Source organism: Cotesia typhae, unplaced genomic scaffold, assembly GCF_013202065.1.
Source record: "Cotesia typhae breed Kobodo isofemale line unplaced genomic scaffold, CoteBio_Ctyphae scaffold_13, whole genome shotgun sequence".
NCBI lineage: Eukaryota > Metazoa > Arthropoda > Insecta > Hymenoptera > Braconidae > Cotesia > Cotesia typhae.
In genome coordinates this window covers 9,451,360-9,470,120 of record NW_027423774.1, presented here as the reverse complement: position 1 = coordinate 9,470,120, position 18,761 = coordinate 9,451,360, and the positions used below count along the sequence as shown (strand labels likewise).

At 28.6% G+C, this 18,761-nt stretch overlaps 4 protein-coding genes across 11 annotated transcripts in view; 1 reads left to right on the top strand and 3 right to left on the bottom strand.

The window, feature by feature from the left end:
- Positions 1 to 1,248, bottom strand: part of Mgat4a (alpha-1,3-mannosyl-glycoprotein 4-beta-N-acetylglucosaminyltransferase a) — a 93,044-nt gene extending 91,796 nt beyond the window's left edge. For 4 of the 6 annotated variants that reach the window (XR_012480393.1, XR_012480392.1, XM_074253493.1 and 1 more), the window contains exon 1: positions 6 to 1,203. Coding sequence is in view for 4 of the 6 variants with exons in the window: in XM_074253493.1 (XP_074109594.1) it covers positions 6 to 909 (904 nt within the window). In the remaining 2 variants the exon portion in view is untranslated. The other 2 variants (XM_074253491.1, XM_074253490.1) reach the window with 2 other exon arrangements.
- A 4,481-nt stretch (positions 1,249 to 5,729) lies between these two features.
- Positions 5,730 to 7,152, top strand: LOC141534010 (uncharacterized). The gene is made up of 3 exons (XM_074253151.1): positions 5,730 to 5,925; positions 6,306 to 6,402; positions 6,928 to 7,152. The coding sequence occupies exons 1-3, from the start codon at positions 5,744 to 5,746 to the stop codon at positions 7,150 to 7,152; spliced, it is 504 nt and encodes a 167-aa protein (XP_074109252.1). The 5' UTR covers positions 5,730 to 5,743.
- A 5,013-nt stretch (positions 7,153 to 12,165) lies between these two features.
- LOC141534376 (uncharacterized) lies at positions 12,166 to 14,962 on the bottom strand. Of its 3 annotated transcripts, none has more exons than XM_074253700.1 (4): positions 14,811 to 14,958; positions 13,945 to 14,274; positions 13,276 to 13,536; positions 12,166 to 13,008 (listed from the first exon to the last, which is right to left on the bottom strand). In XM_074253700.1, exons 3-4 carry the CDS (start codon positions 13,306 to 13,308, stop codon positions 12,592 to 12,594), a joined length of 450 nt encoding a protein of 149 aa, XP_074109801.1. In that variant the 5' UTR covers positions 13,309 to 13,536; positions 13,945 to 14,274; positions 14,811 to 14,958; the 3' UTR covers positions 12,166 to 12,591. The 3 variants fall into 3 exon arrangements, 2 of the variants coding, with proteins under 2 accessions (XP_074109801.1, XP_074109802.1); XR_012480407.1 differs by having other exon boundaries at positions 12,957 to 13,008; positions 14,811 to 14,962; XM_074253701.1 differs by lacking the exons at positions 13,945 to 14,274; positions 14,811 to 14,958 and adding an exon at positions 13,816 to 13,919.
- A 405-nt stretch (positions 14,963 to 15,367) lies between these two features.
- LOC141534009 (uncharacterized) lies at positions 15,368 to 16,445 on the bottom strand. The gene is made up of 2 exons (XM_074253150.1): positions 16,024 to 16,445; positions 15,368 to 15,561 (listed from the first exon to the last, which is right to left on the bottom strand). The coding sequence occupies exons 1-2, from the start codon at positions 16,376 to 16,378 to the stop codon at positions 15,368 to 15,370; spliced, it is 549 nt and encodes a 182-aa protein (XP_074109251.1). The 5' UTR covers positions 16,379 to 16,445.
- Positions 16,446 to 18,761: the final 2,316 nt, after the last annotated feature.

Below are 18,761 nucleotides of genomic sequence, written 5' to 3'. Positions count from 1 at the left end.
TCTACCGATAAATCCTAATTGACAGAAATCAAGAATAAACCAATTTTCTTTGAGATTAATTTTTTTCAATGCATATGATTTCATTATTGTAATGAAGTTTTTTTTCGCTAGTATATCATCTTCTAATTGGATGTAAAAAGTTCCTTTAGTGTGGGCGTATGACATTAAAAAAGCAAAATCTAGATTTTGTTTCGATCTCCAAACCACTCGTTGATGTGTATCGCCAAGAGTATCTTTTACTTCAGAAAAGTCAGGATAATATGAAGGAGATGGTGATATTATTTCAATAAGTCCACTATTCAATTCTTCTGAGAATTGACTTGCGATTTGTTGAGCCACATAAGACACGTAATCAATGTCTGTTTCAGCTACGAGCACAATTATCAATGTGTCTTCTGCTTCATTAGAATCCATAGATTCGACTAAATTTTTTAACGTTGCTAACAAGTAATTTTGAACATCTCTTTTTACAGTGGGAATCCCAAGAATCATGTTAATTCCTGATCTTCCTTTGCTTTGGAGAAAAGCTGGCCTTAAACTATTTGGATCATTCAGAAAATGAGGTAAAAAATTATGAACTGTTGGTAGTTTTACCGCTGTCGTATTTAAAATCTCATTATTGAAGAGAAATCGAAAATTTGGCCAAGTCTGGGCATTTTTACTGAGTGAAAGTAAGTGATGAGTCAATGAATTGATTTCCTCTTGTGTTGATACGTGCTTATTTTGTAGAGTTTCTAATTTAACTTGCAGTTCAGCTATTTCATTCTGTAAAATGATTTCTTTCGTAATATCAGGAAATGAAATAATATTTAAAATAATGTATGAAGTCAGTATGACCATTAATACAACAATAAATCGTTTTCTGAATGGTATTCCGTTGTTAACCCGAGCTGACATCTCCTCTTTCATATTTTTCACTGTTGTTAAAATTTGAAATGATATTTCAATATTAAGTTTTTCAATTCAAGTTTTTGAATAAGGATTGTACATAATAAATCCGACTGGTGTGATACATTTCTGCTTAATTATATAATATTTCTCAGGAAAGGAAATGTACACTGAATAATAAATGCATAAAATTGAAATTTGTCTTTTTAGAACAAATTATAGTTAAATATCATCAATTATTTGACCATTCATACTTAAATAACTATAATTTTTTGAAATATATATTAAACACCAAAAAATATATTTCACGGTAATTTTAACCTTTAACTTTGATGCGTGATACATATATTATTTTTCTACATTCAGACTGCCAGTAAATCAAACAATACTACAAGCCATGCCTTGCGAATTATACGAGTTTAACGTAACTTTCACATCTCTCTATAAATCTAGTTTGAGTGTTCATTCAAATTTATGGTATGAGAATCACTACAATTCTAAACGTTAATAAATTTATGATTCTTATCCTCACCAGTGATAGATATTAAAAGTAAAATGTTTGATAATACTTTTTAATGTAATAATATAAATATAATATGAAAAGATTTTCATTGACTTTATTTTTTTCGAACATAAATCTTTTCTAGAACAACTGTTGAAACTTGATAAAACCATTTTTTAAACACATAAATCACCCTTGTTAAAAAAAAGAATTAAAAATGATCTCACATGTTAAATGCCCATAAGAGATGGTATTAAAAAAGATTTGAAGGATTAGGAAGTATTCAAAATGATTAAAAATCGAATCATTTTGAATTCTTTCTACTTCTTTTTATTTAATGAGGGCAATCTAAATTTCATAGAAACACATCAAAAATTTGTTGATATGTTGACAAGAAGAAATATTCATTATTTTCCTATAAGTAGAAATAATTATTTGTCATTTTCTACAATGTTAAGATGTATTATTCAAACTTGTAACGTCTATTAATCCAAGTTCAGTTAAATTAAAGTCAACCATTGAGCCTTTATATTTGATTGTTTAATTAAAATTACCAAGAGTAAATTACTAATATTATAAAGTTAAGAACAATCTAAAATATTTTTCAATAAAGTTATAAACAGATTCATGAATCAAAAATATTTTTATCTTAAATTATTAACTTAATAATAATTTAGACTATAATTCGAAAGTTAGTCTCAAATCAGTGAACATTTTGATTTTTAATTAAGTAGTCTTCGAAATATTTATCTGACGACTGTAAATTTGAAATATGTCAATAACTTGAGGGTTTATGATTTCAAAAAATTTTTTTATTTAGATATCTGAAATTAGCGCTCTATCGACAGATAGTGACACCTGAATGCGACTAAAAAAATCACAATGAAAGCGAGACCTTTAAGGCCCTGTATAAACCTAGTGTCAAAAAATTAATTTTAATTAATCGGATCTATGCAAATCGTTTGTTCGTCGTTTGTTCTTACTTGTTCGTTAAAAATATTTATTTGTTCGGTTATTGTTTATTTATAAAAAATTAAACAAATTTTTTTTGTCAAGTTAGCGTTTTATAGCTCGAATTTGAATTTTTTTTTTTTTTAAACGATAGATTAATTTTTTTTATTGTTTGTTCGATTAATTTGATTGTTTGTTCAATCATTTTTCTATTTTAATTTAATTTTTTCTTAACAATATTTTCAGTTTTTTTTGTTTTTTTTTTTAGTTAGTTCGGCGCAAGCGCAGACGCGTGAAACTGTTAAGCGGCTCTTGACCCCTTAAGGGGTGGAGATCCAACGGTGTATGTACGTTAGCTCCAATTAGCTCCAATATTGTATTTATGGCAATATTGCTAATTAAATTTATTGAAATAGAAGTATTACGGAATATAATCGACTCATGTATTCAACTGTGATGATGTCGGTTGGTGTTTTGTTATTTGCATAATAGTTTGGAGGAGGGAGGGACAAAATGCAGAAGGTATAAGGAACTTTTGAATTGTAAGGTTGGTGAACCTGCTGTACTAAAGATATCCTATAGAGAATCATAAAGGGGCGTTTATGATGGTTAAAAATGTTAAGCAGTGCTACCTACTAGCGACTAAGCTTATTGCTAAAAAAATAGATAAAACAGGCCGTTCTAATTGATGTAGCATTAATCTAATAGATGGCGCATACATGGGCATTTTTGCCTTAAATAATTTTCATAGCATTACAGGGCTCATAGTGAACGTATATGTTTTACATTCATAATGCAGCTAATAAGTGCTCTATTGCTCGAGGAATATTATACTCCAATAAATGATTTTACTAATTGTGAAATAAAATATATATCATTTATTTACAGAATTTAGAAATAATTGTGCAATAAATAATTTAACAGTGGTTTAACAGTAGTGTGAAAAAAAAAATATTTATGAATAAAATTGGAGTGCAAAAAATTGCAATAATAATAATAATAACACAAATACAAATAATACAAATTATACTAGTAATAATAATAATAATAATGATAATAGTAACAATATGAAATAAATAAATAAATAAATAATAATAATAATAATAACAATAGTCAACAGGTTACCGAAATCGGTGATGAAGAAAATATTATTTATTAATATTTTTTACAAACATATAAAATAATGTAATTATGAAATTTTAAAATATCCTTTTGTGATGTTTAAAGTATACAATTTTATGAACATTAAAGGAGATTTCAATAAAATTTCTTTAATTAGATTTTTCAAAGACCTTTCCTATTTGCAAGTAAAAAAGTGGGTGTATAAATTAAATAATTTACAACAAATAATGCTCCAATAGTTACAATCTACAATAAACACGTGTTTTCTATTAAGGTAAGAATAATTAATCTAAATTGAGCTTTTTTATAAAGTAAAAAAATTACAAAAATTACTATTGACAAAAAAAAGATAAAAGTTTTTAGACTATGTAAAATAAACCACAAGGCAAGGTCGGCCCGATAATCTAGTAAAAGAAATATAAATATGGTCGATACTCTGCAAAGATTTTGAAAAAGAGTAAGAGCAGGTACATAAATCTAGTGAACCCATCTACACATAAGAACTTTAATTCGTTGTTTCATTAAAGATAAAATATAGTTGGCTTGGTACTTTTTATTAAAAGTAAAAATATTAATAACTACCGCGGTCCACCTTGCCACAGATAGCTCGAAATAATATATAATAAATTCAATATTATCAATCAGCTGCTGAGTATGTGTTACAAATAAAGGCGTATGAATATTATTCCACGAATTTATAAGCAAAAATAAAACGATGTAACTCATTGAAAATTAAATTTTACCGGTATCCAGCAGAGTACTCAATAAGACTACAAGTCGAGCAATCTCTTGACACGGATGGCACGAAATGTCATTGTGAAAATCAAATTTAATAGATACAATCCCGAGTATTTGTTATAATTAAAAGCGTGTGAATTATATCCCCCAACTGAGAAGCACAATTAGCACGAGAAACTCATTAAAAATTGAATTTTACTAATATTCAGCCGAGTGATCATTAAAATTAAAAGTTCGGCAATCTCTTGGCACGGATGGCACAGGATTTCGCATCGAAAATTTAATTTAATGAATAGAAATCGAGTATTTGTTATAAATAAAGCTGTGTGTATTATATTCCGCCAACTTTTTAGGAACCAATAGCCCAGAGTGAAATTGAAAATTAAATTTTACTTATATAAAGCTGAAGGTTCAATTTAATTACAAGTCAGACAAGCTCTTGGCACGGATGGCAGAGAATTTTATATCGAATATTTTATTTAACAAATTAAATTCCGGATATTTGCTATAAATAAAGCTGTGTAAATTATTTTCCACCAATTTACAAGCACCAATAGCCCAGAGTGGAATTGAAAATTAAATTTTACTGATACACAGTCGAGTGCTCAATAGAATTACAAGTCAGAGAATCTCTTGGCACTGATAGCAGGGAATTTTATATCAAAAATTTAGTTTAATGAATTAAATGCCGATTATTTGCTGTAAATAAAAGTGTGTGAATTCCCTGTTTAAAAATATTCATTGAAAAAATTCACTATCATGAGATTTGAATTTTTTCAATAATTTCAATTGATTTCAATTGCTCAGTATATATCTATCGATATATAATTTGACTGCAGCGAATTTTTTTAATTTTTTTAATGAATATTTTTAAACAGAGTTATATTTTATCAATTCTTCAGCACAATTTGCCTAGAGTTACTTATTGAAAATGGAATTTTACTGGTATCCAGCCGAGGACTAAATACCAATACAACTCTGGCAATTATCTGGCACGACATTGCATATTACAAATTGAATGTAATGAATAAAATTCTGATTATTTACTATTATAAAAGCGTGTGAATTATTTTTACCAATATATTAGCAAATATGGTTCAGAGTTACTTAATAAAAATTAGATGTATTGAGTATTAATGAAATTACAAATCAGACAAGCTCTTGGCACGGATGGCACGGTATTTTATTGCAAAAATGAAATTTTATTCATAAAATGTTCAATTTTTCTTCTAAATACACGGGTATTAATCATATTTCACCAATTTTTAAGCACAAATGACCCAGAGTAAAATTTTATCCAAAACTCTTTGATTTAGGCGCTCTTTATACTAGGCGTCGCTGCTGCGCCTCAGGTCATAATCTTCTCTCTCTTTCTTTATTTTCTTTTACTGCGAACCAAATATTTTTGAGACTCTCGCATTTTCAAAATAGTATCGGTCTATTATTATCATTTTTATAGTTTTATTGTCAATAATAATATTATTTATTGCAAAAAAAGGCTGAAAACGCTGAAGACATCCCTAAAAATTTTCGTCGTATGAAATGTTGAACCGTTGGTTATTAAATTACCAGGAGACGACGCAGAACAAGTTCAATGTTCACACTAGTGATTCATTAATCAAAATTTATAAGAAGAGGTCTTACGTAGATTTCAATCCGTACTTGATTTACGATCGTATCAAGTATAAATGCTCTACTCGTGAGAAGAACGAGCTCGATTCAGCGTAAGTATTTGATTCAAATTTTGAGGTTTTGTTATTTGTTCTTTATCTGTAGTTTTATTCGAAGTAACGAGTTAAACTTTTGTTTTATTTCTGATGTTAATAATTTAAAACCCATTAAAGAGAAAAATAATTTAATTTTAAAACACCATTCTGATAGATTTAAATGATAAATAATCAAGCGGTAAATTGCTAGATCAAAAGCTCGTTTCAGTTTCAGAAATTTCTCGTAAATGCAGAATTTTTGGCTTCATTTCAAAAGATGAAAGTCTTGAAATTTATCAATTTTTAACTCTTGATATTGTATACTACTTTTGTTGGTGTGAATGAGCTTATGCAAGGTAAATATAAAATCATTTAAGGAATTCACTTATTATTTACAGAGATACGTGTCCTGCGAGATTATCAGTTAGCACTTCTCCTCATAAAAAGACACTGCAGGTTAATGAGTGTCATTTGAATCATAACCATGCACCAATGGTAAGTTACAATGATGTCGGAATATTTTAATACAAAAATTGTATTTCTTTAAATGGTTTAACTGAAACAAACATAGAGTATCTTTTTTTCGATGAATTCTTAATATTATAATGTTTTGATTAACATTGTAGTGTTTGTTAATTATTTTCAAATTACTCTTATAATTTTCTTCACTATCACATTCAATCAAACAAATATTGTTGACTTTATAAAATTGAATTTATTACTAGAAGATTGACGAAATTATATATTTTCTATTGTTCTTAAACTATTCGTCTTATTAAATTTTATCTCGGGCTACTCTGAAGTTTTTATTTACATTTTATTTCATTTTCTGGTCATGGAGCAACTTCTCCCTGTGACCACATATCGCTGTTATTTATATGTACTTCGAATTAAAAGAAATGTCGATTGTTTTTATCTAGCACTTTTCATAATTTTCGAAGTTTTTGCTTTGACCATTTTATGTATGGTGGTCATTTTTGCAATTAACGATTTAATAAGTTTCGATTTTTATTGTTACAGATTATCGGTAGGGATGGACCGTTTAAGCAACGACAACTCCTTCTGGAAAATGCAATCATGCTCCACCAAGAGATGGAGAAAAAAAAAAAACCACGTGGCGATAAAATAATTCATGCCCAAAAATCATGCCCGAGTTCCCTCAAGACCATCGACAAACTTACAATGAAAAAGCCAGTAGTAACCCGAGAAAAATATTTATATATAATTATATATATTTATATATAAATTGGTTATATATGATTATATATGAAAAATGGCCAAATATAATCATATATAATTATATATAATCATATATAATTATGCATGTTTATATATAATTATATATAACAATATTTAAGTATATATTAATTACATCTAATTAATTATTGGGTTAATTTTATGGATAGAGTATTTAATATAGTCCTACGCAATTTTCTATAACCAATTAAAATGCAAAAAAACAATGTTTAGACACAATTTTACGGTTATAACACCAGCGGTCACCCATCCAACTATTAACCCTGCTCAATGCTGCTTAACTTTGGTGATCTCCGTGCCCCTTGAAGTTTCTGTCTGCTATGCTGCTGTCTTAGATATTTATGATTCAATGATCTACATAATGTATCATATAAGTTTATCATAAATATAATATAAAAATTGATTTTATAATATATTTGGATAGTCACAATTCATAATTTATTTAATTTACCGAATCTCATTATAATATAACACTTATTTAAATAATAAAATAAATAATGATTTTACTATTAGGTAGTAGCAGAGCAGACCAAAACATCTCATAGGAAATGTAACAAATTTTGTACTTCAGAATTATTTAAACGTAATTATGAACATCATTTTACACTTTTTGTGATTACCAAAAAAAATTTTTATATATGGTAATTATACATAAGCATATATAATTATATATGGGACTATATATAATCTTGCAAGACTGTATATTGCTCCATATATAGTCATATATGATTATATATGATCTCATATACAATTCCATGTATAATCATGTATGATCATATATAATTATATATGACCTCATACAATTCCATATATAATCATGTATGATTATATCTAATTATATATATTTATATATAATTGTATATGGAACTATATATAATCCTGCATGGCTGTATATTACTCCATATATAGTCATATATAATTATATATGATTATATATAACCTCATATATACAATTCCATATATAATCGTGTATAATTATATATAGTTATATATACTTATATATAATTATACACTACTGGAAAAAATTAAGGGATCAAAAAAAAATTCCAAATTTGTCGGTAGTTTTCAACAGGCCGTAACTTTGAGAGAAATGGTCGTACAGGAAATAAAAAAAAAGTAAATTGTAGCTCCAAGTGTCTAGTTTTTGGATTAGAACTTCAAAATTTTGTAGCCTCCGCGGTTTCTGAGTAATCGTAGAAAAACCAGCAACAAAAAAATTCTCAAAATTTTTTTAGTTTTTTTTTTGTCTACGGGCGTGGAAAAATTTTTTTAGCTTAACCACCATAAGGATCGGATACTTTGTTCATTTAGCTTTAATTTCTTTTTTAAACACCCTGATACGTCCACTCCTCGCTGAGATATCGGTCTTCAAATGGAAAAGGATCTTTTTGTCTTTGATTATCGATATCTCAGCAACCAATGATCGCACAGAAAGTTAAAGGTGGGTTTCAAGAACTTGAATGAATTCCCTTAACGACTGTCCATTGTTTTTCGAAAAAAATTTTTCTTTCCGTCACATGAATTTGAAAATGCAACAAAAAAAGGGCTTTTAGTGGTTTTTTGGAAAATCAAGCGCTGGATCGAAAATATTGAGGAAACCACTAAATGTTAAGTATGCCTTTTACAGTTCAATATGTCCACAAAAACCCTACAAAGAATCAAATTAATCCAGCCAGCCGTTTTTTTGTTTCACTTGATCGAATTTTTGAAAAATTAAAGGATCACGTTTTTGCTCTGAAAAGCTCATAATTTTTAAAAATGAGAAAAAAATGGTTTTTCGAGCTTTTTCCACATTTTCGTTCCAAAAGTGCTTAAATTTTCAAAAAAAAAAAAATTCAAAAAAAAAAAAATTTTCAAAAAAAAATTTTTTTCGAAAAAATTTATACTAAAATGATTAGGCAGTTATGAACTTCAATAAATTTGTGATGAATAATTCTGGAGCAATAAATTAGCTAAGACGACACAGGTAAGTAATTGACTAGCAAAATTACGAATATATACGTGAACAGGTGTTAACAAAACGGCATTTGATATGGACAATTCAGTGCCATCCATGCCAACGACATTCCGATCAATTATTCACCATAATTATTTTTATTTTCTTAAACAATCGAGGCATCAATAATATGTAATTTTAATAAATAATAGATATCATGTAAACCAACACATCCAAAGTAAATGATGTTTTATTCTAGGCAAATTGTGGTTATAAATAAGTGCAATATAATTCATACCCGTGTATATATATAGCGACTACTCGACATTTTATTTAAAAACTTTCATTTTTGATATAAAATTCCCTGCCATCCGTGCCAAAAGCGTGTCTGACTTGTAATTAAATTGAACCTCTGGCTTAATATAAGTCAAATTTAATTTTCAATTCCACTTGGGGCTATTGGTGCTTGTAAATTGTTGGAAAATAATTTACACAGCTTTATTTATAACAAATATTCGGAATTTTATTTGTTAAATAAAATTTTTGATATAAAATTCCCTGCTATCAGTGCCAAGAGATTCTCTGACTTGTAATTCTATTGAGCACTCGACTGTGTATCAGTAAAATTTAATTTTCAATTCCACTCTGGGCTATTGGTGCTTGTAAATTGGTGGAAAATAATTTACACAGCTTTATTTATAGCAAATATCCGGAATTTAATTTGTTAAATAAAATATTCGATATAAAATTCTCTGCCATCCGTGCCAAGAGCTTGTCTGACTTGTAATTAAATTGAACCTTCAGCTTTATATAAGTAAAATTTAATTTTCAATTTCACTCTGGGTTATTGGTTCCTAAAAAGTTGGCGGAATATAATACACACAGCTTTATTTATAACAAATACTCGATTTCTATTCATTAAATTAAATTTTCGATGCGAAATCCTGTGCCATCCGTGCCAAGAGATTGCCGAACTTTTAATTTTAATGATCACTCGGCTGAATATTAGTAAAATTCAATTTTTAATGAGTTTCTCGTGCTAATTGTGCTTCTCAGTTGGGGGGATATAATTCACACGCTTTTAATTATAACAAATACTCGGGATTGTATCTATTAAATTTGATTTTCACAATGACATTTCGTGCCATCCGTGTCAAGAGATTGCTCGACTTGTAGTCTTATTGAGTACTCTGCTGGATACCGGTAAAATTTAATTTTCAATGAGTTACATCGTTTTATTTTTGCTTATAAATTCGTGGAATAATATTCATACGCCTTTATTTGTAACACATACTCAGCAGCTGATTGATAATATTGAATTTATTATATATTATTTCGAGCTATCTGTGGCAAGGTGGACCGCGGTAGTTATTAATATTTTTACTTTTAATAAAAAGTACCAAGCCAACTATATTTTATCTTTAATGAAACAACGAATTAAAGTTCTTATGTGTAGATGGGTTCACTAGATTTATGTACCTGCTCTTACTCTTTTTCAAAATCTTTGCAGAGTATCGACCATATTTATATTTCTTTTACTAGATTATCGGGCCGACCTTGCCTTGTGGTTTATTTTACATAGTCTAAAAACTTTTATCTTTTTTGTCAATAGTAATTTTTGTAATTTTTTTACTTTATAAAAAAGCTCAATTTAGATTAATTATTCTTACCTTAATAGAAAACACGTGTTTATTGTAGATTGTAACTATTGGAGCATTATTTGTTGTAAATTATTTAATTTATACACCCACTTTTTACTTGCAAATAGGAAAGGTCTTTGAAAAATCTAATTAAAGAAATTTTATTGAAATCTCCTTTAATGTTCATAAAATTGTACACTTTAAACATCACAAAAGGATATTTTAAAATTTCATAATTACATTATTTTATATGTTTGTAAAAATATTAATAAATAATATTTTCTTCATCACCGATTTCGGTAACCTGTTGACTATTGTTATTATTATTATTATTATTTATTTATTTATTTATTTCATATTGTTACTATTATCATTATTATTATTATTATTACTAGTATAATTTGTATTATTTGTATTTGTGTTATTATTATTATTATTGCAATTTTTGCACTCCAATTTTATTCATAAATATTTTTTTCACACTACTGTTAAACCACTGTTAAATTATTTATTGCACAATTATTTCTAAATTCTGTAAATAAATGATATATATTTTATTTCACAATTAGTAAAATCATTTATTGGAGTATAATATTCCTCGAGCAATAGAGCCACGGAGCTTAGATAGAAGGAGCTCGAACGTATAGTATCAGAAGTGTCCACGAAAAGTAGAGAAAATAAAGTTTCATTACAGAGTGCGCTGCTACTGCTGCAATCCAGTTTTTGAATTTAGCGGTTAAGAGTATAAGTATAACGAGGAGTAAGCTATACTTAACCTACAACTCCAATGTTTACAGATTTTCCAATAAATAATTAAGAATTCGAAAATAATATTGAAATAACAAGTTAACGGCACATTTAATTTTTTAACTAAATTGTTACTTTTATAATGACTTAATTATTTTAAAATTTTTGAGTAAATAATAAATTATTTCATATAAAAAACTGAACATATTAAGAGAAGGACCTGTTGAATAGATTTAAAATTATTAAATTTATTTTCTAAAAGAAGCCTTATAATTATAAAATACCAAAAATAGTATTAACGATGAATTCCTTGGTCTGTTTATAATTAGCAGGCATAGAAGTGAAGTATGAAAAAAATAATTTCTATAAAGATAAAAAATCAAATAATAAACGTAAACATCTATTAAAAAATATATATTGTTACTTAAATGTTTTTTTTTTTTTACATAAAAACTCTGCATAAAAATAATTAATAACTATAAAAGTTATCATTATAAAATTGTTAAGTTTGACGAACATTTGTAAAAATCTTTTAAAACTCCGATAAGCACAACTTATACTAATTTTGAAATTTTACGTAATTTTTTATTTTTAATACTTTTTTGCTTATAATTCTTATTAATATGATTAGCTAAGAAATGACCTCTAATAGTTATAAAGTAATTTAATATTTTTTCATCAACGTGAATTGATGTTCTTGGCAACCAACGAAAGGTAGTGATTTTTCTTCTGCGACTTTATCTAAAATACAATTCATCGTATCAAACCTAACTGTCTTTGTCCCAACAACAGTCAATACAATATTTTCCAATTGCTGGATCAAAGAATATAGATTATTACTTGGACGTATACATTGTTCACTCATTAGATCAATGACTCGATCTCTATGAGAAGATTTATCAGACTCTAGACTCGCCAAGCAAAGATGACACCGAGAAAATCGCTGCATTTTTCTGGCAACGTAACCAGCAATATACGACACAACAAACTCGCTTGTACTAACAACATCGTAGTCATGATGTTCATGAGGATCATTAGCCTGTAATCCATCAGCAATAGCAGAATCCAAATTAACATTATTGTTTTCATCTTCACTAGAGTCAACTAAACTCTCAAAAGGTTTTTAGCTACACTCCTTTTTTCAAGAAAATTCATAGTCCTTGACTTTGATGAATCATTGGTGGCAGACGTGACGTCAGTGTCATCTTCACTCGTATCAACTAAATTCTCAAAATGACTCACTGCGACGCTTTTTCTTCGGTAAATATCGTCTTCTTCAATAAATCCATTGTCAATTATAGAATCTAATTTCTGTAGCCACTTTGATTTTTTATCTTGAATTAGCATCAGTGATTCTTTTGTCTCCATCAATGATTGCAAAAGTTCAACGGCAGTTACATTTGATCCTTTTGGTGGCGTAACTAAAGAATAGGAGCAGAGTAATCTGAATACTTGTCCAAATATGATAGGATCTGGATGTTCATTACACCCACAAGCACTCCTTACGATCCCAAAAAATTGCTATAAAGTATGAACAAATGAGAAATTTAAAAAATTTATGAAAGCTATAGAGCCGTTTAAAAATATTGATTGAAAAGAATTAAAAATGATGAAATTCAAATTTTTTTCAATAATTTTAATTCTTTTGATTGTATATATAGATATACAGTTTGCATGGAGTGATCACTTTTCAATTCTTTTCAATCAGTTTTTTAAACCAGGGAGACTCTATGAGAGTATGATATTTCGAGAAGTGACTGTATACAATTAAATCTTCATTGTACTTACTTCTAACTTGTCTTGATTAAGACGGGCAGTCATTAAATAGTCAAAATTACATTTTTCAGTCAAAAAATCCAATAGTTCAAGTGTCCCTCCTAAAGTAATCTTCAATCCTGTTAGCGTGCTTTTGGTAATAGCGAGAAAAAAATGTTTTTCAATACTGTCATCACTTTCTACATTTTGATTTTTCTTCTTGCGACATTTGTTTTTGTTATCAACAGCTTCAGCTTCCCATTCTCTCAAATATTTGTCAAATTCTTTGATAATCTACAGCGTAAAAATAGAACTATATCAAGAAGTGTTGGTGAATTGGAAAATGTTCATGCAATGAAATAATTTGAAGTGAATGGTTATTACATATGTACATGTGATTATTAATTTTAAATTCATAACGAAAAATGAAATTCATAACAATACATAAGAAAACAGAGCGGCAAAGCATTACTAACTCAAATTATAAGAAATGTTTTGTCTTAGATTTAGTAAAAGATGTATGATGCATAAAATATTAATTATTTTTTTACTAAATATTGGGAATCAACATACTACAAAATTGTTTGTTATTATTTGTTATTGTTATTGCCGAATGAAGAACATGGAGTATCTGAACTGTGAATAGATGTGTGTAGAAGTGTGACTCTCCTCTCTCTCTTCAATTTTATATTGTTTACTTACTCCTTCTGATAAATATTGTGATGGAGAAAAAAACTTTCGAAGGTATTGATATTCGTTTTATGCGCCGTTAGCTGTGATATACCGATTTCATTTCCACTTGGTCTTTAACTGAAATAATCAATTATTTCTACTTTATTGAAAATAATACAATACCTGTCTCATTGGACATTCGTCATTAGAACGTAAAGCAGATTCAGGAGTGCGAGAACTCATCGCCTTTATCAAATTATCTACTCTTTCCATAAATTTGATAGTGGGTCCACTATCTTGCAGTTCGGTGCAATCGTTTTGCCAAGTCATCATAGCAACTCTTAATGGTTTAGAGAATAACTAAAAGAATAAAAATTGCAATTTCTGTTGAAATTAAATTTTGATTTTTTCAGTGAGGTAGTCGTTCTTCGGAAATAGTAATGTCGGAAAATTCTAAACTTTTGTATACTTAATAAGGATATTGAAATGCACTAACCCTTTAAATTTGAAATTGATTAACTATCCCTAATGCGAGATTATTGCAATTTAAAGAATGACCAAACCGCATATTCTTGTTTTCACGCTGAATAGACGGTCTGATTGATTTAAAAAACAAATATTATACGAATTTATATATTCAAATCCGAAGAAAAAAAAAATAGGCATTTCCGGCCTCTTAGTTTTCTTCCGAAATTATTATTAAGTTAGTATAGTGAACGTAAATGGAATACCAAATTCGCGATAATTATGAAAAAGCTGAACTACCAATGAATGAATAAAGAGACCAATGGCGGAATCTGTATTTTACAAGGCAACTGTTTCAACTAATATTAATTTTTCATGAAAATAAAAGAATCAGATAAAAAGTTAAAGATTAAAGATTAAAGTTTACTTACTTCTTCCGCTAAACGAACATTCATTTTTTGATATCCTTCGGGGTGTATATGTTCAGGTGTTAATTTGTACGAAACTTTCAAGTTAGGTCTATACTGAAGCTCGTGTTGCAATAAAACTTCCCAATGGATTTTTTCACAATCCCATCAGGGGTCTAAAAATGTATTAAGCTATTTAATTACCGTAATGAGAACAATTTTTCATACCAAACATGATATTTTTCTTACTAAATATTACGCATCGTCAATTTACATACTATTTACAAAATTATAAACATATATATTTGACTTCTTACCCAAAACGAAGGTCCTCAAGAATTTTGGTTCGGAAACACTTCAGCAAATGAGGAAAGTCTGACATAAACCATAGTTGTCTAGATGTATCATAAGGATGCGTACAACTGAATTTTTGGTCTTCGATACCAAAATTTTCCACGCTCCGCGGTTCCACTGAGCACCATCCGAGGTGACAACATCTACTTGCATTCCAGCTTTCTCTAACTGGATGATGCAGTCTATGATTAATTTATGCAGAACGTCTTTCGTCACTGCACTTTTGCTTAAAAATATCCCAACACTTGGACCCATGTATCACGGAAGGGTTGGTACATAAAAACTAGTGCATGATCAGCTCTCTCGTTTATTAAGTTTTGTGGCGTGTAACTGCCTAAATTGACGAAGCCATTAAACTCCATAGTTTTAGTATTTAATTTTACAGCTTCGCTTAAAGCGATTTCGTCAATTAATAAGGTACCTGCGAAAACACGAAGATGAAAGTTAGTGTAATAAAATGCTTGGAGTACTTGTATTAAAAAATTGTAAGCAAAAGTAATTTATTTCTAATTAAGCTATGTTAATAATGCATTATCTACGTATTAATAAGCATATTAGCAAAAATGATATTAAGCCTATGTAAATTATTCGAAATTTAGTACTACGCAATTTCTTTGTAAATGTAAAAATGACACAATGTGTATCATTGTTGTGTATGTCATAATTGTATTACTGTAACAAATGCTTTTTGAAAAATAATAGAAATAAAAGTGGATAATTTATAACGCTAATAAAGCTCAACAGCTCATATTCACGTATAGTTTAACGTAATGTTTCGAAGAAGCAATTGTTATATTGTCTTTGCATTGATTGTTAGTAACCAACTGTAGAAAAATTGTTAGTATCGCAAAGTTTACCACGTGTCACGTAAAATAAATTATACCCCTTTTGTCATAACTTTCCATTCGCGATGCCTTCAAACGGAGAGTGTCAAATATAGCTTTCGGAAAACCAAAAGCGCTATCTAATTTGTTTATGTATCTGTTTAGTGTGTCCTTACAAGGTAATGGTAATATTTGACGTTCACGCAATTTATCATAAACCGCAGGACCTTTAATTCTAATCATTAGACACTCATATACCCACTCAATAGTATAACGTCGTTGTTTCGAATTTTTGACTTTAGCAGCTTGAAAACAAGCACGAACTGCTTGTTTTTGGGCTTCTGGGAGATCCGCGATTTCTTCTTCAATAACACTATCTTTGATTACAGCACACTGGTGTTTTAATTGTTCCATCTTTTCCTTCAATTGATGATTCTGTAGAACAACAAATAGTATAACAGCAATTACATTATAAAACCAATATTACCTTTTTCTTCAGACGATGTAAATTTTTTGTTTTACATGCAGTTTACGTTTAATCGTAATGTAACGTTTCGTTATATCGTTGTTTTTCGTTTTGACGACATTAACAATCTTTTTCGTAAGGATCGACAACTGAAACATCGATTCATTTTCATAAATCTTTTATATTTTTCGGGTGATTGTAAAATACCATCACACCTGGTTGAACACCTACAAAAAAGATAAAATTCGTAATTCATTTTATTCATTACTTCACAAGGAAATGAAGATAATAAAAACCTTCCGTTGTTCACTCCAGCACCACTGCAAAACTGCGATTTTTCAATTTCTTGGAGCATATTAAAAAAATGTATTACTGATGTTAATGAATAATTGTAATTAACAGTCACCCCTGTTTCCATAACAGTTATCTAAATAATAAATGATAAAAATTGAAAGATAAAATTTATATTTCCGGCCGATAATATACTAAAGTCTAAGTACCTGAATAATTAGATTATTACTAATTTTAACTTCTAATTTTAGTTTTTCAAAAAACTATCTATGTAATATAGAATTAAAAGTTTTTGTGGTTCTGATTGTTTTGACCAACACCAATTTTGTGGTAAACCTTGATCTTTCAGTGCTTGCAATATTGTAGTTAACGAAAACGTTCCAGGATTGTCATCAAAAGCTGCAGGACGATAATTTTCTTCGCATAATATTTGCCATTCCAACTCAAGATCTCCAGTATGACTTGTTGTATCTTCAATTATTTCATTTACGATACTTGAACTATACATTTGTTGGCGACAATCGGAAAAATTGTCACTTATGTTGCTGTTCTCTTCCATATGTTTTCCGGCAGAACAGCCAGTATCAAGTTCTTCGTTTATAACCACTTCCTCCGAAACTATTTGCATAGGTAAAGGATTTGTATTTGAAGAATCTAATACACGTGCATCATGGTGGTCTACGATCATATTTGCCTGTACAGGAATTGCACCTGGCTTTAAGTGGAATCTTTCTTTTGGTAAATCAAAAACCTCACCATTTGGCAAGTTTATTCTGTCAAATGTTCTAATGATATCATCATCTTTAAAATGCAATTCACAGACAAAGTTTTTATGAAGAAGATGTTGTGACAATGCCAAGTTCCAATTTTTTAATGCATCAGGACACTAATTTAAGAAAAAAATTATATTTCCAACGATTATTCAGATATTAGTACGCATCTATTACGCTGAATCAAAAAAATGTGCAATTTCTCTTTTTTTTTTTATACTTTAAAGTTTGAAGTGTTAGCAAAAACAGGGGAAAAATGCTAGCACGGGTAAATGCTAATAGCCACACTCATAGAAATTTGTTTGAAAAAAAAAAAAAAATTTAAATAAATAAATAACTGTGATGTCTTTAATCAATTATAACTTTTAAAAATTTTATATCTTATTTATCCTCAACTTTCATTCTATTAATTATTGATTATAATTCCCGTAATTTTTGATTTTATAAACTAGTGATTACAAAATAAAACTCGACTCTTTATTGAAAAATCACAGAATATAAATTAATTAACTCTTATTATTACTTAATTTAAATTATATATTATTAACTTATAATAAAATGGATTGAACTTATTGGTTATATTACCTTGGGTACTTGAAATAAAGTCGTTTGACGACGGTTTAATTCAACGTTTCGTTTTCTTTCAGCAGTTGAGCCACTTAAGCAATTTTTAACTGAACACTTTTTGACCATTTTCTTAAATTATTTTATCAATTATTTTCACACTTTAACAGCACTGTCCAAGCAAACTTAATTTTACATTTGTTTATGTTTACATACTTCATAAAATCTTAACGGCTTTTGTGACGTCACAGAGATTGTAGTGATCGTTGCGCTACTCTGGTGGTGAAAATAGGTACATGTTATTTGCTGCTGTTTTTGAGGACACATTTTATACCAAATGACCTATGCCGTTCGAGCTCCTTCTATCTAAGCTCCGTGAATAGAGCACTTATTAGCTGCATTATGAATGTAAAACATATACGTTCACTATGAGCCCTGTAATGCTATGAAAAATTATTTAAGGCAAAAATGCCCATGTATGCGCCATCTATTAGATTAATGCTACATCAATTAGAACGGCCTGTTTTATCTATTTTTTTAGCAATAAGCTTAGTCGCTAGTAGGTAGCACTGCTTAACATTTTTCACCATCATAAACGCCCCTTTATGATTCTCTATAGGATATCTTTAGTACAGCAGGTTCACCAACCTTACAATTCAAAAGTTCCTTATACCTTCTGCATTTTGTCCCTCCCTCGTTTGGAGTA